Genomic DNA, 18,763 nt, shown 5'->3' with positions numbered 1-18,763 from the left:
AACACATGAACTTTAGGGTACATTTCAGATCCAAACTATAACAGTTCTCTTTAACATTTCAACTTAAAGTTGTATTTGGCTGGTCTCTGATGAGAGTCTACCGGTCTCAAGTTTTTCTTCATTTGGAAGACACTACCTATTTCACATCATATTTTTCCTCGTGGATCAAACTTAGATCACTACACTGGGAATTAGAATATTTTAGATTTTAAAATTGTCCCATACCTTTCAATGGACTCATCTTTGTTATGTAGCTTAATATATGTCAAGCATTCAGATTAGTGCCTGGGCCACAAAAAACAATATGTTAATTGTTTGCTCTGATTATTATTACCTGACATGATCTTAAACCAACTGAATCAAAGTCTGAATCATATACACCATTTAAAAATGTATATAATAATTGCTTGTGAGGTTAAAACCTTAAAAGTTCTTTGATTGAAAAGGGAAAAGAGGTTTACTGCCAGAAGAAATTTCAGATGCCACAAACATTAAAAATGCAGAATGAATTTGTGAAAGACTATACTGATAAGAAGCACAGACAGCATAATCAAGTATAACATGGTGCAGTTTATATGGCATAACACAGTAAAGGAGCACTCATCTTAGTTGTAAGCTTTGCTCTGATTAAGTCAACACCTAGCCCTGTGCCAGTTCAAAGCAGATGCTCAATACCTATGGACCTTTTTGATGTGCAGATCATTAGGTATATCATACACTTACATTTACACAGTCTGACTTTGGCATACCATTTGGAATTATAAAATTATATATCTGAAAGGAAAGCTTTTCTCTATATGATTTGATATCTCTTCATGCTGCAGACAAATTAGTTCTATCTGGGAATTGCACTATTAAATTTCCTAATGTAGTAATTGCCATGGCAAGCATTGCTGTTTTGAAATAGCTCAGTGATTTCATTTGGTCACATGAAAATGGAAAGAAAAATTGTTAATTCTAAAACGTGATTTTCTGCCACCTACTGATGGAATTGGATATTTCATTCTTATAATCTTGGAAAAACATACTCCAGAAAATATGAAACTTAAACACTTATTGCTTGTGTCTATATGAAGCAACCTGTTTTCTATTTGTTTCTTTTGGGGTTTACCTTTATAGTATTTCTGAATACATATATTTTGCAGGTAGAGTAGGGAAAAAGAGAAATCTTGTTCATTTTGCAGTATCCCCTTATAAATAATTTGAACCTAAATGATTAAAGTTTTAGTGCTTCTAAAATTATTCACAATACATTTAGAAATAGAATGAGAATTAAGAAATTTTATTAGAGGGATTAAATTTATGAATTCGATCTTTCCCCTATTGTATTTGAAATTCAAAAACAGACTTAGGACCTGCAAACTCATTTACTCATTAGTTTTTCCAACTAAGTTTTTTGCCCCTTCTCCAAGTCTTGGAGTGAGCAATAGAAAATGAGGGATACTCATTTGAAACTATAGACCCAAGTAATCAGACTGGGGAATAAGAAGCAAAACATGTTGAAAAGAAAGATACCAAGTTTATATCTCCCTCATCTGATAGTTTCCAGAATGGAAAATGCTAGCAAATTGACACTTTCACCCTCATGTGCTTATTATGAGCATTACGATGTAGGTGGAATAGACTGTCAGGTAAAGGGGCTGCAACCAAAATCCATATGCAAACATTATCCTTGGTCTTAGGGGAAAGCGCTCAGAAGGACTTAATCACTTGGTCTTTCTCCTATGTCTTTAACACCTAATTGTATTGAGATAGAAGGTTAACTCTTTTGTAAAAGATGTCACTGGTACTGCCTATCATGCCCTTTACAACAAATTTTTGTTTAAGATCAATTAATTTTTAAACTCATGGAATTTTGTTTTAGCATATGGACAAATAAAAAAAAGAGGCTAAATATATTGAACTGTTAAAAAAAGAGGCTAAATATATTTGAACAGATATATTGAACAGATGCATGTGAAGTTCAGTGAGTAGTAATGACTAAGGAGATCCAAAACAGCCATATATTCACTCATTCTTATTATCATCCGTGATGAAATAAAGTATTTTGGGGTGCATTTTTGTTTTCTTCTTCAAAATTCTTAGCAATAGCTATAATTGTATACCTTGTGTTCCAATAGGAATAAGTTATGACTAATTTCTATGAAAATACAGTTAATGTAAGTAATTTGATTAATCAGTTTTATGATTCTAATCAACATATATGTCTGAAAACATATTTAAACTAGGAGTGACTTTAGAACATTTAACAATGTTTAGTGTATTACAACTATTATTGACACAACAGTTACTTTTTTATGGTGACAACTTAATTATGCTTTTAAAAATGGATAATTATTTGATAATATTGTCACTAATCCTTGGGTGTCACCTTTTCTAGTGATAAAGTGAAAATTTGTGTATATTCTCCATTTTAATTTTGTAACTCAAAAATTCAAACTCCTGTCATGAGGACCTTTCAGTGAATGCTGGAGCTTGTATGTTTAATGCTTCTGTTATTGTGCTTCTATAGGTAACTAATTCTTATGTTTTTCCCTTCTTTCTTGTTGTCCATGAAAAGAAACTACCGAGAACAGAGGTATGTGATAAGAATAATCCAAATGTAATTAAAAGATTTAACCCCTAGAAGCATTGTTGGAATTCATACATGCAGTTATAAGTCAAGTTCACTTTGGCTTTATGCTACATTGATCCTGATTTTTCACAATCTTGAAGTAATAATTTTAAATTGTGTTGTTGTTTTTACAGTTATATATAGAAATTGAATTTTTCATCTAAAACAAGCTTCTTCTATGTTAAGTTGTCATGTTTGTTTACATTAGTTTATTGGCTTTTCTTCATGTTTATAACACTCTTATTGCCAAATACTGTCTGACAGAATTAATTTTTCCTTTTTTACTGTTGTATATTAATAACTTCCATTCATAAGTGACAAAGTTTATCAGGGCACATTGTTGCTATCAGGGGAATATTCTGGCATTTAGTGAACCTGTTATCTTTGCATAAGAAAATATTTTTGTATTGATTTGGTGATTATAAAGGTAGTTAAAGAAGGAATTAGTTGGAATCTCTGATTGTGTCCTGTACTTTTTAAAAATAAAATGTCAATAAAGAAAGTCAAACACCCTATTTAGCATAATGTTATAATCTACATTTAGCGAACATTGTAAAAAAGACATAAAAAAATATTCATTTTTTTAAGTTTGTCTATTTTGTCTAAACTTAAATTGCCACATAGTATTGGAGTATACCCTTCACTTTCCACATTTAAAAGTTACTCTTAGCTATTGTTACAAAAAATTGAAATATTATTCTGGAAATTAATAACCCAGACCAGGTTTTGCACCATGATATTAGTTCTGTGCTCAAGGTGTTTTTGCAGATCCCTGCTACTTTCCCATGGTCTATTTCATGCCTATTGCAGGTTAGGAATAAGGTACTATAAGTATGGTGATGCTTTTTCAGGCTCCAACCAAAACTTTCATTTTTTTCACAAATTAAAATTTTAAACTTTCTGTTTCCTTGTATGTTATAATTTAAAACTCCTATATGGCTTTGGCCATAAATATCTATGATATCTACAAATACCTGGTGCCCTCAAGGTCACAATTGAAATCCTGACTAGTTTGCATAGGTGTTAGAGAATATTGATCTTGCCCTGGAGTAACTAAAACTCAGTATTAATAGAAAAAAAAAATCGCTGGTGGAGTGACTTAAGTGGTAGCTAGTCTGCCTAGGAAGTAGGAGGCCCTTAGTTCAAACCCCAGTAATGCAAAGGGGGGAAGAAAAAAAAGCAGAGATGCCATACAAGCAATCAAAGACAAAAATAGATAAAAATTTTGTGAGACAAAATTGATTAAGTTTTTAAAGCAACTAGGTTTCTGTGTGACTTATAAATTCTTGTGTACAAAAGCACTTGAGTAGAGCTGGGGCTATCTTGGCTTTATGTTGGATGAAGTTGATTAGTCATATCGGTAGTCTAATATTAGTGGCTTTCTTCAGTGGAAAATAGAATTAGGTTGATAAGATAAAAAAACCTGATGTTTCAGCTCCATTCCATAGAATTTACAACTATGTTGTAATTTAATACTGCTAAATATAAAAAAGAATAAAATTATCAAACATATAACATAAGCAAAGCTAAAAACTACTCTAAAATGTGTTCTCACTAGGATGCTATCCAGAATAAGGAAATGATCCACACTATACAAAAATGATTAAAATTTAAAAGTGCACACCAACTTATTTTTATTTGTTCTAACGAGATATGATTAGGTACAGTTAGAAACATTTTCATACTATGAATCTCTTTTATTTGCCTGATATAATTTCATATCTCCTGGTGTTAACTAAGTCATCATTTCATTGATCTGACTACTCTTTTTTGAAATCTAGTGCTTATTTTGAGAGTTAGCCCATCTCCATTGGATATTTGTTTATATATTTTGATATATTTCAACAAAACCTTTCCTCCTGTCCATAGCCAATGAATGTTAGGTGTGTACAAGGGTTCTCAAAATGGAGAGTAACAAAGAACGACCTTTTCAGCAGAAAGTCATCAATGTATAAGTATATTTTGAAGACTCTCATTGACTATATATATTATCAGTTACAAAGAAAATGGTCAGGACAACAGGCAAAAGTATGCACTGGGAAATTTTCAGTCTTATAAAATTATTTTCAGACACTCAAATAAATATCTTCCCAGTTCCAAAGGATATCAAGAAGTAGAATATTTGTACATGAAAGCAGTGCTAGGAATCTCTCTGTGTAGGTGTCCTTATCTCAACTAGCAAAAATGCTATGTCTTTCATATTATTGCTTATTTCTACTCTTCAACAGAACTGGAGAAAAGCACAGAACAAGTTCTGCCTGGAAGGGAGGGGGGAGGAGGGGAAAGGGTGGGGGTGGGGTCAGGAGGGAGAAATGACCCAAACAATGTATGCACATCTGAATAAATGAATAATAATAAAAAATAGATGAATAAAAAATAAATAAATAAAATTTTTAAAAAAGAATTTGAAATTACCATTACCTTTAGAGTTTCCTTTGAGGTTGTGTGGTGGGAGGACCAATTGACAGGAATTAGTAATCTACTTGTATATAACGTTGGGAAATTAAAGTTTCTTCAACTCTAAAATCAAATCAAGTTCTCTGTAATCTTTAAAGATAATGCTTTAAAGCATTATGGTGAAGGAAAGGTAGCAAGCAGTATGTGGTCTCTGAAGCCTTTGTGTTTCTCTGATTCTCAAATAAAGGAGGTGGATGTTCTCAGGAAGGAGGCTGCAGTCATCAACTTGAATGAGGCTCATACATACCTTTGAGCTGGCAAAAAGTGTTGGTGAACATGAAATTTTTGCTTTGACAATAAATACTCAGCCACTTACCAGATTCTTATTAAGGTTGTGATGACTCAGAAATGACAAATGAGTTATAACTTTCAAATTTTTGGAAAAAACAGGCAAGTAATTCTATAGTGGTTCTGCTTCAAAAAAATAAATAAATAAATAAAGACGACGAAGAAGCCCCATTTGGGGCAAAGTGAAAACAGGGCCCACACATGTACAGCATCACTTGCAATCTGCCGGCATCATCTTGTAAAAACTAGAGCCATGGAGAAAAAGCCTTGGACATTGGGTAATTACAATGATGGCTGTTTAGCTTTAAAAAAAGCAATGAGAAAAGAAAACCTCCACATTTTTTGTAGCTGATTTTATTTTCAGAAGTAGCATAATTTCTTTTAGCAGCCATATGGTTTGTAATAAGAATTCTCAGTAGGTTTCAATTTTCAGGAAGGCTTGCAATAGAAATAGAATAAGGAACATTAACCAAACTTAGATTTATAAAACATCCAAATTTAGCTAATCTTCTTTTCTTTTGTTTGAAAGGAGCACACATCCCTGTGATTAATGAAGAATGAAATAATTAGATCTTATCTTTCTGATCACTGATTTTACCTAAAGCAACATCCCCTCCCCGACCCCATTTCTTTTCTCTCTCACCTGTTTTAGCCACTTCAGTTTCTACTTGTGGATATCCCACTTTTTTTCTAAATCTTTCTTCATTCTTTTTATATTACTATTTCAGTGATATTCACACACTGGTCAGTGTGACTTGGTATATCATAAACAATATTTCTTAAAATAGTAAAGTAACAATTTCAATAAAAGACAACCCAGCCACCTATAAGGCATCGGAGAAATGTCTCCTTCAACATTAAGGTTAAGACTTAGTGAATTTTTCTCATTTTTTAAATTTAGAATACGCATAAGGATTATTTAGATAAATTTTGTAGACTGGTAGATGCTTTTAGGGAAGATCAGACTTATAACAGAACAAACAGCCAAACTGAAAGGCTTTTGGGGTGATCCAAGAAAGTCTTCCTAGGTAATTTATAATTATGAACAAACAATCAATAAGCATGAATATTGTAGATTGGCTAGAAATAATAATTCAGGTTGTGTAAGTCAGCTCCTCCAAACTTACAAACCCCTTACAGGGGTTGTTCTCATTTTGGAGAGTAAGAATACCTTCAAAAGTATTATTTATGCCTTTAACAGTTGGTCCTGCCCCAACCCCAATCTTCTAGACAATTTCCCTCTTAAAAAAAAAAAGTATTATTTAATAAGATACATCAATTCAACCCTAATTTTGAATAGGGAGAAAAAAAAACCTGTAATTAATGGATTTTTTTTTTTTTTAAGGAAAAAGAATGTGGTTACATAGCATTTATTTTCTTTTGGTTATTGTTTCCAAAAACATGCACAGGTCACCTAGTGTGGTAAAACACTTTTAGGTTCCCAATTTGAGGAAATGTGAAAAACACTAAAAAGTTATGAAGAAAACCATAAAAGTAGTGAAAGATTGAAAAAACGGTTCAACTTAAAAAATTTAAGGGAATCGTTTAGGTTGGTGTTTTATGGGCTTGCATAACAATGAAATGTTATATTTTGGTCATGGGGACCTGATACTGCCTATCTTCACAAGAACAAGAAGTTTGTTTGTTCAAATACATAATGAATATTTTAAAAAGAAGAATTTCCAGCTGGGCACCAGTAGCTCATGCCTGAGATCAGAAGGATCACTCTTTGAAGCCAGCCTGGGCAAATAGTTCTCAAATCCCATCTCCAAAATAATTAGAGTAACATGACCTGGAGGTGGAGCTTAAGCAGTAGAGCACCTGCTTTGCAAGTGCAAAGCCCTGAGCTCAAACTCCGGTTCAATAAAAAAATAAATGAATAACTAAAAAATAAATTTCTGGAGAGGGAAGAATGTTAAATATTACTTTTAAGAGATCTTTAGCAACATTTGTAATCACCAACCTTTACCATGTAAAGAAAGTTGCATCCATTTCTGTGCAACTTTGGAAAGAGTGCAGAGGTAATTTCTGTATTTTGGACACTTTACAGTGAAGATACATAAGAAACTAATCTGCCCTGGGTGATCAAAGGAGATGGTGCCCCAGAAGTACACTGAACTGAAACTTACTTCCTTCTAAACTCTTTATGGAAGCCCACAGTCCATGATATGATTAGCATTTCGGGTGCTTGTGTTAAAAATGCAGAGAATTTGCATCAAAAAGGTGATAAAATGTGCTCAGTTAAAAGGCAAACAAAAACTGGGCTCCATTGTGGGAGGCAGTCCATTTGCACTGTAGTATCAGCCAACTGAGGCCTTGATAAGTGCACTGGTAAATGCCTCAATGTTAGAACCATGTAAAGAGAACGTCATTGGGAGAATGGAGTAACAGGAAAGATCAAGTGTGGTTCTGAGCCCTTATAGAATAGCTTGTTTTTATTTAATTTGAATTCTTTGAGGCATACCTCCTCACCTCATTAAGGTCATCATTAAAGGTAATAGCAGCAAAAATAATTAATCATAAAGATTATTCTAAATGTAATATTGATGGAACATTCAGTAGCATTCTTTTATAAGTTCTAACTTGATATAAAAGGAAAGTTTCCATCCTGAGGCAAAATATAAAACTGATTCTATTGAGGGCAGTTTTTTCAAGTACTAAAAGAGTCTTACTGATATGAGATAAAACAAATACATTCCAGAGATCAAGATCTCTTGCACAGGAACATACACTATTTGTCATGTACTACATTAACACCATAAATATGGAGGCTTATATTATTTTCCCTATAAAATTTATGTTTCATAATAACTGGGGGAAAGAAAGGATAGCTATTATGATCTGAAGTGATAATAAAATTAAAAATCTTTTGGAGAACCTATATCAAAGAATCATGGGAAGAATTAGTCTTTCAAACTCATTGAGTGAGAAATTCCCTCTTTAAGTAAATACAGAGAAGTAAGCTGAGTGTGGTGCAAACGTCTATAATTCTAGCACTCAAGAGGGATTAAGAGTTCAAAGCCAGCTTGGGGTACATGGCAAGTTTGAGGTCAGCCTCCTATACATAGTGAGACCCTATCTCAAAAAACAAACAATAAAAATATACAGAGAAGTAGATTAAATCACACAATTTAAAATACATGCCTTTATACATTGAAAAATCTTTTTCAGATTTGTACAAAATATATGAGAGAGGATGTTCAGTCATTCAGAATAACAAATGACTGAATATTTTAAACATTTTCAACAGTATGGAAAATGACATAAGCATTTGAAAGTGGCTTTTAGGGGGATGAAATTTAGCATCGGCAAATAACCAAGATTTTTGTGGTAACTAAATAGACATCAAATAGGAAGAGTTAGGAAAGTTGTGCTTTTCTATAATATATCTCTATTTAAAATTCTTGGCCTAGCACTAGTTTGTAATACCTCAACTTACAATTTTGAATGAAATTGCTCAAATTTTGAATGTAATTGGCTTCTCATCATTAGCAAATGATGAGATTGGCTGCTGGAAGGGTTGACTGGGGAGTCCATCCTATAGAAAGTTTCTACCTGGTACCCTTAGAGAAGTAGTAAAAATTTGTTCCAATCTTTGTTTATTCAAAATGAGACAAGTGAAGTCAATGACAGTGCAAATTAAAGAAACGTCTCTTGTACACTTCTGCTATGGTAGAGACAGAGAACTGTCACCCATCATCTGTCATAAATGACCTTCCATAGTCTCCACAAAAATTCAGTTATCTTTTCAACTCTTTCTTCCTCTTGCTAAATTTTAGTCTTCTTTCTCATAACCTACTATACCATTATAAAATTACCTTTTTATATCTTTTTCAATTTCTTCATATTTCTTTAAATAAATAATGAAGCTCCAAACTGAATAACTATCTGCATTAAAGATTTATTTGGACTTACTTAATTATAGAGTACCTTAGAGCTCAATCAATTGTTCTAAATCTAAATCAAGGTTACATTCATTATATAATATTTAGAAATTATGAATAATTTATTCGCCACTGTGAAAAAGACCGCTGCTTTATAAAACTGGACAAACATTGTCCAAGTACATCTCCTTCAACATCATTTTTTATAAGATGAAACTGCAGTTAACATCTCCAAATATAATGAAGTTAAAATGAAAATAAAAAGTCTCATCTTTCCATATTTATTCCCTAAAACAAGGCTTTATTCATCCAACTACAAAGACTTCAGTGACTGCATTTCTGACCTCTGCAGTTAGGATGACTTTAACTTGTCACATTTATTAATAATCTTATGTGTTGTTACAGATTTAATTCATATAGATCATTATCCCTACCTCTTTTTCCTGAAATAATAATTGTATATGTCTGTGTTCATGTGTGTGTCTTGTTTTCTGACTCTGAAATGTTTATTATGCCTTAGACAGTTACCCCAGGGAGATTATGTAAAAAAGCCTGGAGATGGTGACTCTTTTTATAGCGACATTCCTCCTGGAGTCAGCACAAACTCAGCATCTAGTTCTAAGAAGAGGTCTGCTTTTCTGTCGCATTTTCAGATTTCTACCTGTTCCATCACACATTATTCCATTAGTCAGAACATTTCATTATTTTGCAGCAGGTTTGATTACTTCTTCCTTCTTTCTTGAATGTTAAAAAATAGTATCCTTTGTTCTTTGATTACTCTACTTCAAAATGCCATATGCTCAGAACCACTTCTTATACAAATCAGGCTACAAAATTGAAACAAAATAAAAAAAACATCTCTAAATCTGTGTAGAAACCCTGGGGTTTTTCAGTCTTGCTTTTAATATGGCTCAAGAAACCATGCATAGTATTTAATAATATTTTGGTGAGCTTTATGTCATGTTTGGTAGTCAAAGAAAAAGGTTACTGTCATGCTTCAATAAAAGCAGATAAGATAAATTGGTAATACGGGTGCTGCATTGAATATTTTTTAATTTTGTGTATTCCAAAGCTAAGCTCGCTGTGAAACAAAGATTGCTTCTCTGTGAATCATATATTTGAATATTATGATTTTGCTTTTCCTGGGAACAATTATTTGTAGACTTTATAATTTACACCTTAGTTAACAAATTAAGTATGCTTAATATTTGCCTGAGTTTATAATATATAGGTGGGATTAATATTTTATTTATATGTCTCAAACTCTGATGATATAGACTTGTTCTAGCACTGTAAAGTGTATGATACCATTTAAAATTCAGCATGCTTTATCATTGCTTAAAAATAACTGTATAGAAGAACCAAATAGTTGGAATGTTTTAGGGAGTGAGACTTACATTCACATTGAAGGAAACTAAAATATTTTTGTTGAAGAATTTCTTTAAAGTTGCCAATCGGTATAATGGATAGGGAAAAAAACTGGTAGCTCCTCTCATGACTCTAGATACATTCATTGCTTTGCAGAGTGAAGGGGGAAATGACTAGTTTATTGAGAGGAAGCAAGGTCCCTTCTGGTGTTCTAGATAGAGGGAATCATCTGTAAAACTTCTGCAAAGGTGCTGGGCCTTTATAAACATTGATCAAGAAGGAATTGGTGAGATCTGGGAGCTCTATGTGAAACTTAAGCATGAAGGATGGTTTTCACTTAGTCAACAAGATTTAAAGAAAAACAGGAATAGTTTTGGGCCAAGGAGTACAGTTCTGTAGAAGGATATTTGAAATTTTATTCTTTTAATTCATTGAGGATTTGTTGGCTAAGAATAAAAGAAGACTAAGGATCTGTTGGGATTCTCATTATATAAATATTTTAACAGTCAAATACAAAATTTTAAACTAAATAACATAGTAAAGAAATGGAGAAATCAGTGGGTTCCAGAAAACTTTCTGTTGTCCCTTCATACAGAGTACGAGTTGTTGTATAATTAGCAAATGCTGTTGAAAAAGATCCAACCTTGGGCATTGGTATGTAATAATTGTACTGTGTTCCATTTGTTTTCACTCACCAGGAAAATGTTCTTGTTCATACAGATATTATTAGGGCTAGTGGAGTGGCTCAAGTGGTAGAGCGCCTTCCTAGCAAGCATGAGGCCCTGGGATCAAATCCCAGTACTATGAAAAAAATAGATATTATTAGCAGCCAACCAGAATGATACATGGGAAATATTTCTAAGTATGGTGCTGTTTTGTGAAGTACCTAAAAAGGAGCTTAAAATATCCATTTGAATAATTGCCAGATTGTAGAAAAATTTCAATGAGTGTGATTTTTAAGTCATTAAAATGTATCAAATTGTTAGACTTCCAAGTGTATATAATTTATCAAAATTCTTTTCTTATGTGGTATAAGGTAGGTCTGTCAATTTTACTTCTTGCAGATAATTCATTTAAAGATGATAGGACACAAATAGCAGAAGGGTTCAATGGTACATGGGCTTTGTGAGAGATATTTCCATGAAAAACATCTGATTCAATAATTAACTTGTATACTATACTTTTTTGGACAATATTTGTGGAGAAAAATACCAGTTCTCAGAAAATAATGTTATTACTTAAGAAAACCTATACATTATTTTAATAAAGATTACCAGGTTTGGTTGAGCAAATCTTAATGTAATCTCTTAGAAGTCCATGTTCTCATAATATTTGAATGGAAATCATTGCTTTACAATTAAGAAACATCTACGGTGGGACCCCATTATAACTCTGTTGTTGGGTTTGTGTGACCAAAATACACATAAATTTGCTCTGTGTGGTTGCTGTGTTCTGGGGAATGTAAATTGGCTTGCATTATATCCCGATACTTTTCATTTATAGATTATTGTAATGGGGTTCCATTGTATTTGACTTTTCTTAAATTGAATGTTGTGTAATTCTGCCTTCTTCATGAAGACTTTCATGTTTTCTTCATTCTTTCATTTCAGATTTTTCTTGATTTCTTTGATTTAATGTACAGTAATGCTTACAAGTTTTGCTTACTGATTCCAAAATATTCATCTAATTACATTTTTTGAACAACATTATAAATATTTTCAATTTCAGGTCAAATGGGCTCTCTCATTCCTGGAGTGAAAGAATTCCAGACACAAAACATATTTCAGACATCTGTGAAAATGGGAGACCTCGAAGTAACTCTTGGCAAGGTATAGGGCAGTATTCTGAATCCATGTGTAGATACCCCCAAGTTCTGTGTTCCTTGGATCCTGGATATAAAGATGTGTTTTTTCATATAAATTCTTAGCTACTCTCCCAAAAAACAGGAGGGTATTTAGAATGGGAGTTTAGTTTTGTTTATTTTTTTCCCTGGGTGGGAAATGATGGGATTTGGTGGCAGCAGTACATAAGAAATAGTGGGAAGGCTGTGCAGAGTTGCAGAGCCAAATGTTCTAGGGCGGTGCTGTTTTTATAAATGATACCAACTTGACATACCATGTATTTGGACATAGAAGTCACTTATTTACATGAAAATTTAGCTATAAACACTCTTTTTCAGGGAACGTGGGAAGCAACAGAAAGAAAATCAGAGGCAAAAGATTTAGACCTCGATCTAATTCAACTGAGTAAGTCTGAACCGCTAATGGAAAACATGTCACCAAGATCCTGTGCAATGTTAATTAAGAAGATAGTCAAAGAACCATCAACCATGCCTGTAGTCTTGGTTGTGTCTTTTTAATTCTTTTTGCCCTTTAAAAATTAACCATGGCTTTTCTCTTTTACATAGGCATCTCCGCAACAGTGCCCATACCAATATTCACTGATAGTAGGGGTATCACCCTTGCTGCAGGCTTTTTCCTCCAGTCACCTGCCATTGTGGTGTCTTGGTTCCCTTTGAAGGGAATTTTGATAACATTCCTTTCTTCTCATCACCTGGGGTCCAACCATTTCAAAGGGTCACCTTCTCCACAGTACTCACACAGCTTGGAAGCATCAGGGGAAGGTTCTCACCTTACTAGAGCATGATAGTACTCACGATCTGAAACCACCACTCAGAGGTCTTCATGGCTGCAATCTAAGCATTCTCTCAGACTAATGGGATAACTTTTCCTTTTAAACTTTCCGTCTGAGGACATTTAAAAGGGTATTTATCTAAACCTGCTCTTTAGCTGAATCATTGTCACTAAAGGCAACATTAACCATTTTAAATGATAGACATTTTTTTAAGTAGAGGTGGGGTGAGAAGTTACTTTTAAAGTCTTTTTATGGCAAAGTAAACACCACACACTTGTGTTGTTTCTTCAGTTAAGAAAGTATAAGCAAAATACCCTCCCTCAAACTCTTACCTCCCTTCATGGAATAAAACACATCTTTTGTATCTTTTTGAACTTACCTTGCTACCTACTTTTAACTACCATACTTTAAAAAAAATTTCTTTTATGTCTCATTGTACTGGAAGTTAAAAGTCTGAATAGTAGGTGTTTGTGAACTGCTTATTACAAACTTATGTTAGCTTTTCCATCATATACCCTGCCTTTTTCAGTCTAGGAATATTAACATTGCCCTGAAATTTGGACCTTCCACCTGAATGGTATTGTCTTGTAAGTGGCTGATCAACATTTACTAGAGGATACTTTACATTAGAAACAGTAGATGATTTTAAGTGATACCATTGCATGGTCCAGAATGGCATCATAGAACTCCATCATAAATAACTAATGTTAAGAGTTTATCTTATGCATTCCCAAAGCACTCTGATGCTTTAGGGCCCATTGCTGATAAACTCTTTTTGGAATGTTATTTGATTTGTTTTGCATGAGGTCACCTGGTTAGAGCTCCTTAACTTATCTCAGTTGCTCAGAATACAGATAAAACTACAAAATGTTCTATAGAATTCCCTTTACTATACTACTTAGTGTTCTAACAGTATTTCCTATAACAAGGCTGACAACTTCTACATGGAAAAATAAAAGTTCAATAGCATGTTAATGCTATGAGCTTAGGACCCAAAGAACATTTGGTGTTTAGCAATATTCAAACAATGTTTTCTAGAGCAATCACTTATTTAAAAAAATACTTTGTATAAAATTTCCACTCATGATAAAAATTATAATACTGTGGATAGCTTTTGAGAAATCTTGCCTATAAGATAATAATATTTAATATGACATCATAATAATCATCTTAGAGAGGGAGAATTATTAAGGATTCCCTCAGATTTTTCAGACTTCTGATTTTGGTGACATGACTCATGTTAATTAAATGGCCAAGTGTGTGAAGCTGACTACTATTATCATAAGCCTTCTTGTATGGGAACTGTTCCATATGTGCATTTACATACTTCTTAAAGATAAAGATTCCTGGTACACAACATGTTGAGAATTATGTTGACAAATTTTTATACTTTTCTTATTTACTTCTGACATAATAATACTATTTTGTGACTATAAGAGGAGCAGAATGACCACAGGAAACATATCCTTTATTTTTCTTACAATGTGAGCTATTTCAAGTCCGTTATTTCAACATTCCCTGTAGTACCTCATCAGCTCAAAGGATGATGAAAAATTGGGACATGAATTAAAACATGCACCACAAATGCATGCTTTGCTAATTAATCAGATAAAATGCCCTTGTTGATTATATTGTTTTCCCACTCAAAGCTTTTGCATCTTCCTCACTGTTGGTATTCATGATGTAAAAAAAAACTTTTTTGGCTTAGACTTTGTATTATATATTGTGTTTTTGCAGGAGGGAGCCCCAAGCACCTGAGCCTGGGCACTCCCTCGCCCAGACAGTCCTATCCCAAGGCATAAGCCCAGGGGGCTCTGACAGCCCCCAGACAGGGAGTCTGGATAACAGGTCAGTCTCCACCTGCCCCTTCATTCTGGGCTGCCACTAAATCTCCCCCCAAGTCCCTTCCTTGGCTGAGAACAGGGTCATTTGATCTTTGACTGAGCCCCCATGTCTGCTCAGAGGTGCTCCTGGTTCAGTCAGCACCAGCTAATTTTCCTCTGCCTTTCCATCCTGGAGAACATAAGAAAAAGTTCTCCTATCCTGTCTGACGCATATTTTTGCATGTTGCGCTAGAGGCAAGTCAGGCCACATAGGCAGGATTATTGCAATTTGGTAAATCCCATCACTCAAATCACCATGGCCTAGAGATGTTAGGGGATCCACCGTGAAGACACTTTCATGGGCAGGTTCCCAGAGAAACAAACAATTCAGAGTTCTCTTCAGTGGCTCTGGTGACATGATCAACAGAAGTGCTCTTTGAAAGAGAAGAAAAGATCCCCGAGTGAAAATCAAGCCATGTGATTGGAGCCCTGGCTCCAGTCCTTTGAGTTTCTAAGATTGTCAGTGAAAGGAACAAATGTCTCCTCCAGGAAGTAGCTGTCTGCCTGTGGGTGATTAGTTTGCTGTGTGGCTATGTTTTACCTGACAACAGCTGCATGGGCTTTTTCAACAGTTTTCCCCAGGCCAGAGCATTCACTAGCCTTCATCAGTGGCTGCACTTGCTTTTTGACTTTTTTCTTTTTGTTCAAAGGCTCAGTGGAACTGTTTATGCAAGTTTTAATTGGCTATCTCTGTGAAAAGTGCAAGTTGGCAATGATTGTGGCTAAAGGCAAAACTCCTGTGAGTTGTTCTTGAATCAAGAGACATTATTTTAGCAAAAATGGTCTTATATGCTTAAAAAGTAACAAAACTCTTCTTTTAGGAGGTAATTGTGATGTTATTTTGTAGAGTACCTTGGTTATAGCTAAAAAGGCAGGAAAAGGGCTATACAAAAATGACCTTTTTTTTAATATAACTGTATAAATGTAGTCTTGATTTAATTGTATTTACAAACGACTCAAAGACTAAATATGAAGTAAACTTTAAGTAAAAACAAATAATGAATTTTATAATTTTGCCTTGATGGTTTCCAAATATGTCTTAAAGAGCTTGGACCTTCATTGCCTATAGTACCCAACAAATTATTTTTATTGAGAATGCCCAGTGAAACCTCCAAATTCTTCCAATACTGAGTTTGTTAAATTTATATTATTTTACAAGGGCAAATCCTGAGGGGTGTCTTTTTGCTTCATTCCCGAATAAAAAAATCAAAGAAACTCTGGGGGGAAAAAAAACTAACTCTACCTCCGATTTTTCTACCTTTAAAATTTGAAATGTAATTCTGATGGAGGTATTGCTAGCTCTGTCAGGGAAATGCTAACTAAGGTCATCACTATTCTCTGGCAGTCATTCAATTCACCATCAGACACTTAGAAGGCATCCTCTGAGGGCCATTTTCTAATGGAACCATGAACACTTTAGTCTGGAGTTCACAAAGAAGAGGAAGGAACATTGCAACTGCAATTAAATTACTAAAGCCAGCTTCAAGATCATGAAGGCTTATTTGAACCACACTTAATATGCTTTGGGGCTTCAGCATCAGAAGAGTGGGTGCCTTTATGCTTTATACAGAGCCGCCTGGAGTACTTTCTGTTGACTCCAGCTTGGGATCTGTTACAGAGAGTAAAAGAATGGCATGTAAAAGTTTTCTCATGTTGTAAGAGAACATTGTTTCTATAAATTGTTCTTGGGGTTTTATATGCTCAAATGCCAGACTGGAATTGCAGCCACCTGAATATTTTCAAAAAAGCATCATTGTCATTTGAAAACCAAGGAGCCAAATGAGAGATAGCCTGGAAAAAGCCACTTTGGAGGTGGGTGAATGGGACTGCTGACAGCGTTGTGATTGAAAGGGAGTTTCTGATTCATGTGGGAAGTCACTGGAAAAGGCTTCCCCAGAAATGTTGAATACATTCTAGAATGCCTTGAGCCTTGTTGTAGCTGAGATTATTCTCATGCCATTGTGTAGACTGCCTCATAATCACCCAGCATCCATCCTGGTTTATTTGCCATAGTCACTTGCATTTGGAGGGTGAAGACATCCTTGCTAAGCTTGTGCTGTGTATTTTCAGATTTTCTATCTTGTTCTGCTTTCTTTGTTCCTTCCATTGCTTTCTGCAGGTATTTAAATCCATGGTTCAAAAGAGACTATAATGTAGCTAAGTGGGTAGAAGATGTGAATAAAAACACTGAAGGACCATACTTTAGGTATTTTATAAATTAATTTTATATCCTTTTCAAACTCTCCCAGCACATACAAATACTGTAGTGTGACTGGCTCTCTATCTTGTATCTCCTAATACAAGTTCCTGTAGATGGGAAAGGGTCCTTGTTTATTTGCTGCCTTTTGATCTCTGTTTTTGGCTTCCTGAGCAAGTCTGGTTCTTTTCTGAATGTTTCAAATGAAGCCATTTGAAAGGGTTGCCGTTCAGTGCATGTCCCTGTCACCATCTTGAGCTTTTTAGTAGCTTTCTCTTCATTTTATGCTATGTAGTGTTCTATGGGCATGAAACATACTTCCACTAATAAAGACACACTATTAACCTCAACAATTTAATTTCTACAATCTAGCCATTTTGTAATGCATTTTTCCTACTTACTGCCTAAGAGTGCATAGTGCGTATGAAAACTCAAGGGAAAACATGAAAAGAAGCTAAATGAAATATAGTGGAATTTTACTTTCAGGAGAAACAATGATTTGACCTAACTGGAAAAATTATTGAAATATTAAAATTAATTGACCACAATGAGTTTAGGTTTTCTTTGTTCAGCACATTTGCTACCAGAAAAGGCTGTGCTGAGAAAAATGTTCTACAGATTCTCAACAAGGTATCTAAGAATTCTAATGCAAATAAAAGTGTTTTCTAACACTTCAAATATAACAGGAAGCAGATAGGAAACGTTACTGACTCACAAAAGAGAAGAGCATCCCTACATTTTAGAAACTATCCAGTTTACTCAATTCATTGCAGCTCTATGTAATGCTAGAGGTCAGAGAGACCAAGACCTCTTGATGACATTTTTTTCACTCTTTATAATGTCAAAGTAGTTACCTAGAGGTACTTAAATGTTCACTTTATATCTGACTACTTTGTGGACAACTAATATAAAGAAGAAATAGAGACTCATTCACTACCTCTTCTGAACATAACAATGAGCATTCATATTACTTATTGCCACGACTTGGGCCAGCATTGAACAGATAGGAAAATATGTATGTATATTGAACTCTCAACACCCATGTAAGGTGGACTCTCTCTTCCAGTATACCATTTAGTTTAGTCATGTATAGTTTGAGAAAATGATTAGACCTACCTGCGTTTTAATTTGATCCATAACATTTGCATATACCTCAAGGAAAGCGTAATTCCTGCCTGCTCACAAAAATATATCCTGCTTTTATATCCCATCTTTCCCTCCTTCCCTGTCGTTTGCTAATCCCACACTTTACCACACTGAATCTCATATACATACACTCACATCCAAACATCCCACCCTCACCTGTAGCTCCCAAGATGGCCAACGTCAGGAAGACAGGTAAGATGATTTTGAATGTTATTTGGAATCTTGGCTCACCTATAGTTCTATTTCTTCTATTTACTCAGGCTTGTGGGCAGATTGTCATTTGTACCAGTCA

At 34.2% G+C, this 18,763-nt stretch overlaps 1 protein-coding gene across 13 annotated transcripts in view; it reads left to right on the top strand.

Annotated features, from left to right (window-relative positions):
* Adam22 (ADAM metallopeptidase domain 22) overlaps window positions 1-18,763 on the top strand; it is a 217,409-nt gene that overhangs the window by 182,405 nt on the left and 16,241 nt on the right. The window contains exons 26-31 of one of the 13 annotated variants that reach the window (XM_074064811.1): window positions 2,561-2,578; window positions 9,764-9,871; window positions 12,340-12,440; window positions 12,791-12,857; window positions 14,983-15,093; window positions 17,248-17,334. In XM_074064811.1, coding sequence (XP_073920912.1) covers window positions 2,561-2,578; window positions 9,764-9,871; window positions 12,340-12,440; window positions 12,791-12,857; window positions 14,983-15,093; window positions 17,248-17,334 — 492 coding nt within the window. Of the gene's footprint in view, window positions 1-2,560; window positions 2,579-9,763; window positions 9,959-12,339; window positions 12,441-12,790; window positions 12,858-14,982; window positions 15,094-17,247; window positions 17,335-18,633; window positions 18,664-18,763 lie in introns of all 13 variants that reach the window. The other 12 variants (XM_074064810.1, XM_074064808.1, XM_074064815.1 and 9 more) reach the window with 12 other exon arrangements.

Source organism: Castor canadensis, chromosome 2, assembly GCF_047511655.1.
Source record: "Castor canadensis chromosome 2, mCasCan1.hap1v2, whole genome shotgun sequence".
NCBI lineage: Eukaryota > Metazoa > Chordata > Mammalia > Rodentia > Castoridae > Castor > Castor canadensis.
Note: the sequence above shows the minus strand (reverse complement) of the source record. Positions and strands in the feature narration are given on the sequence as shown.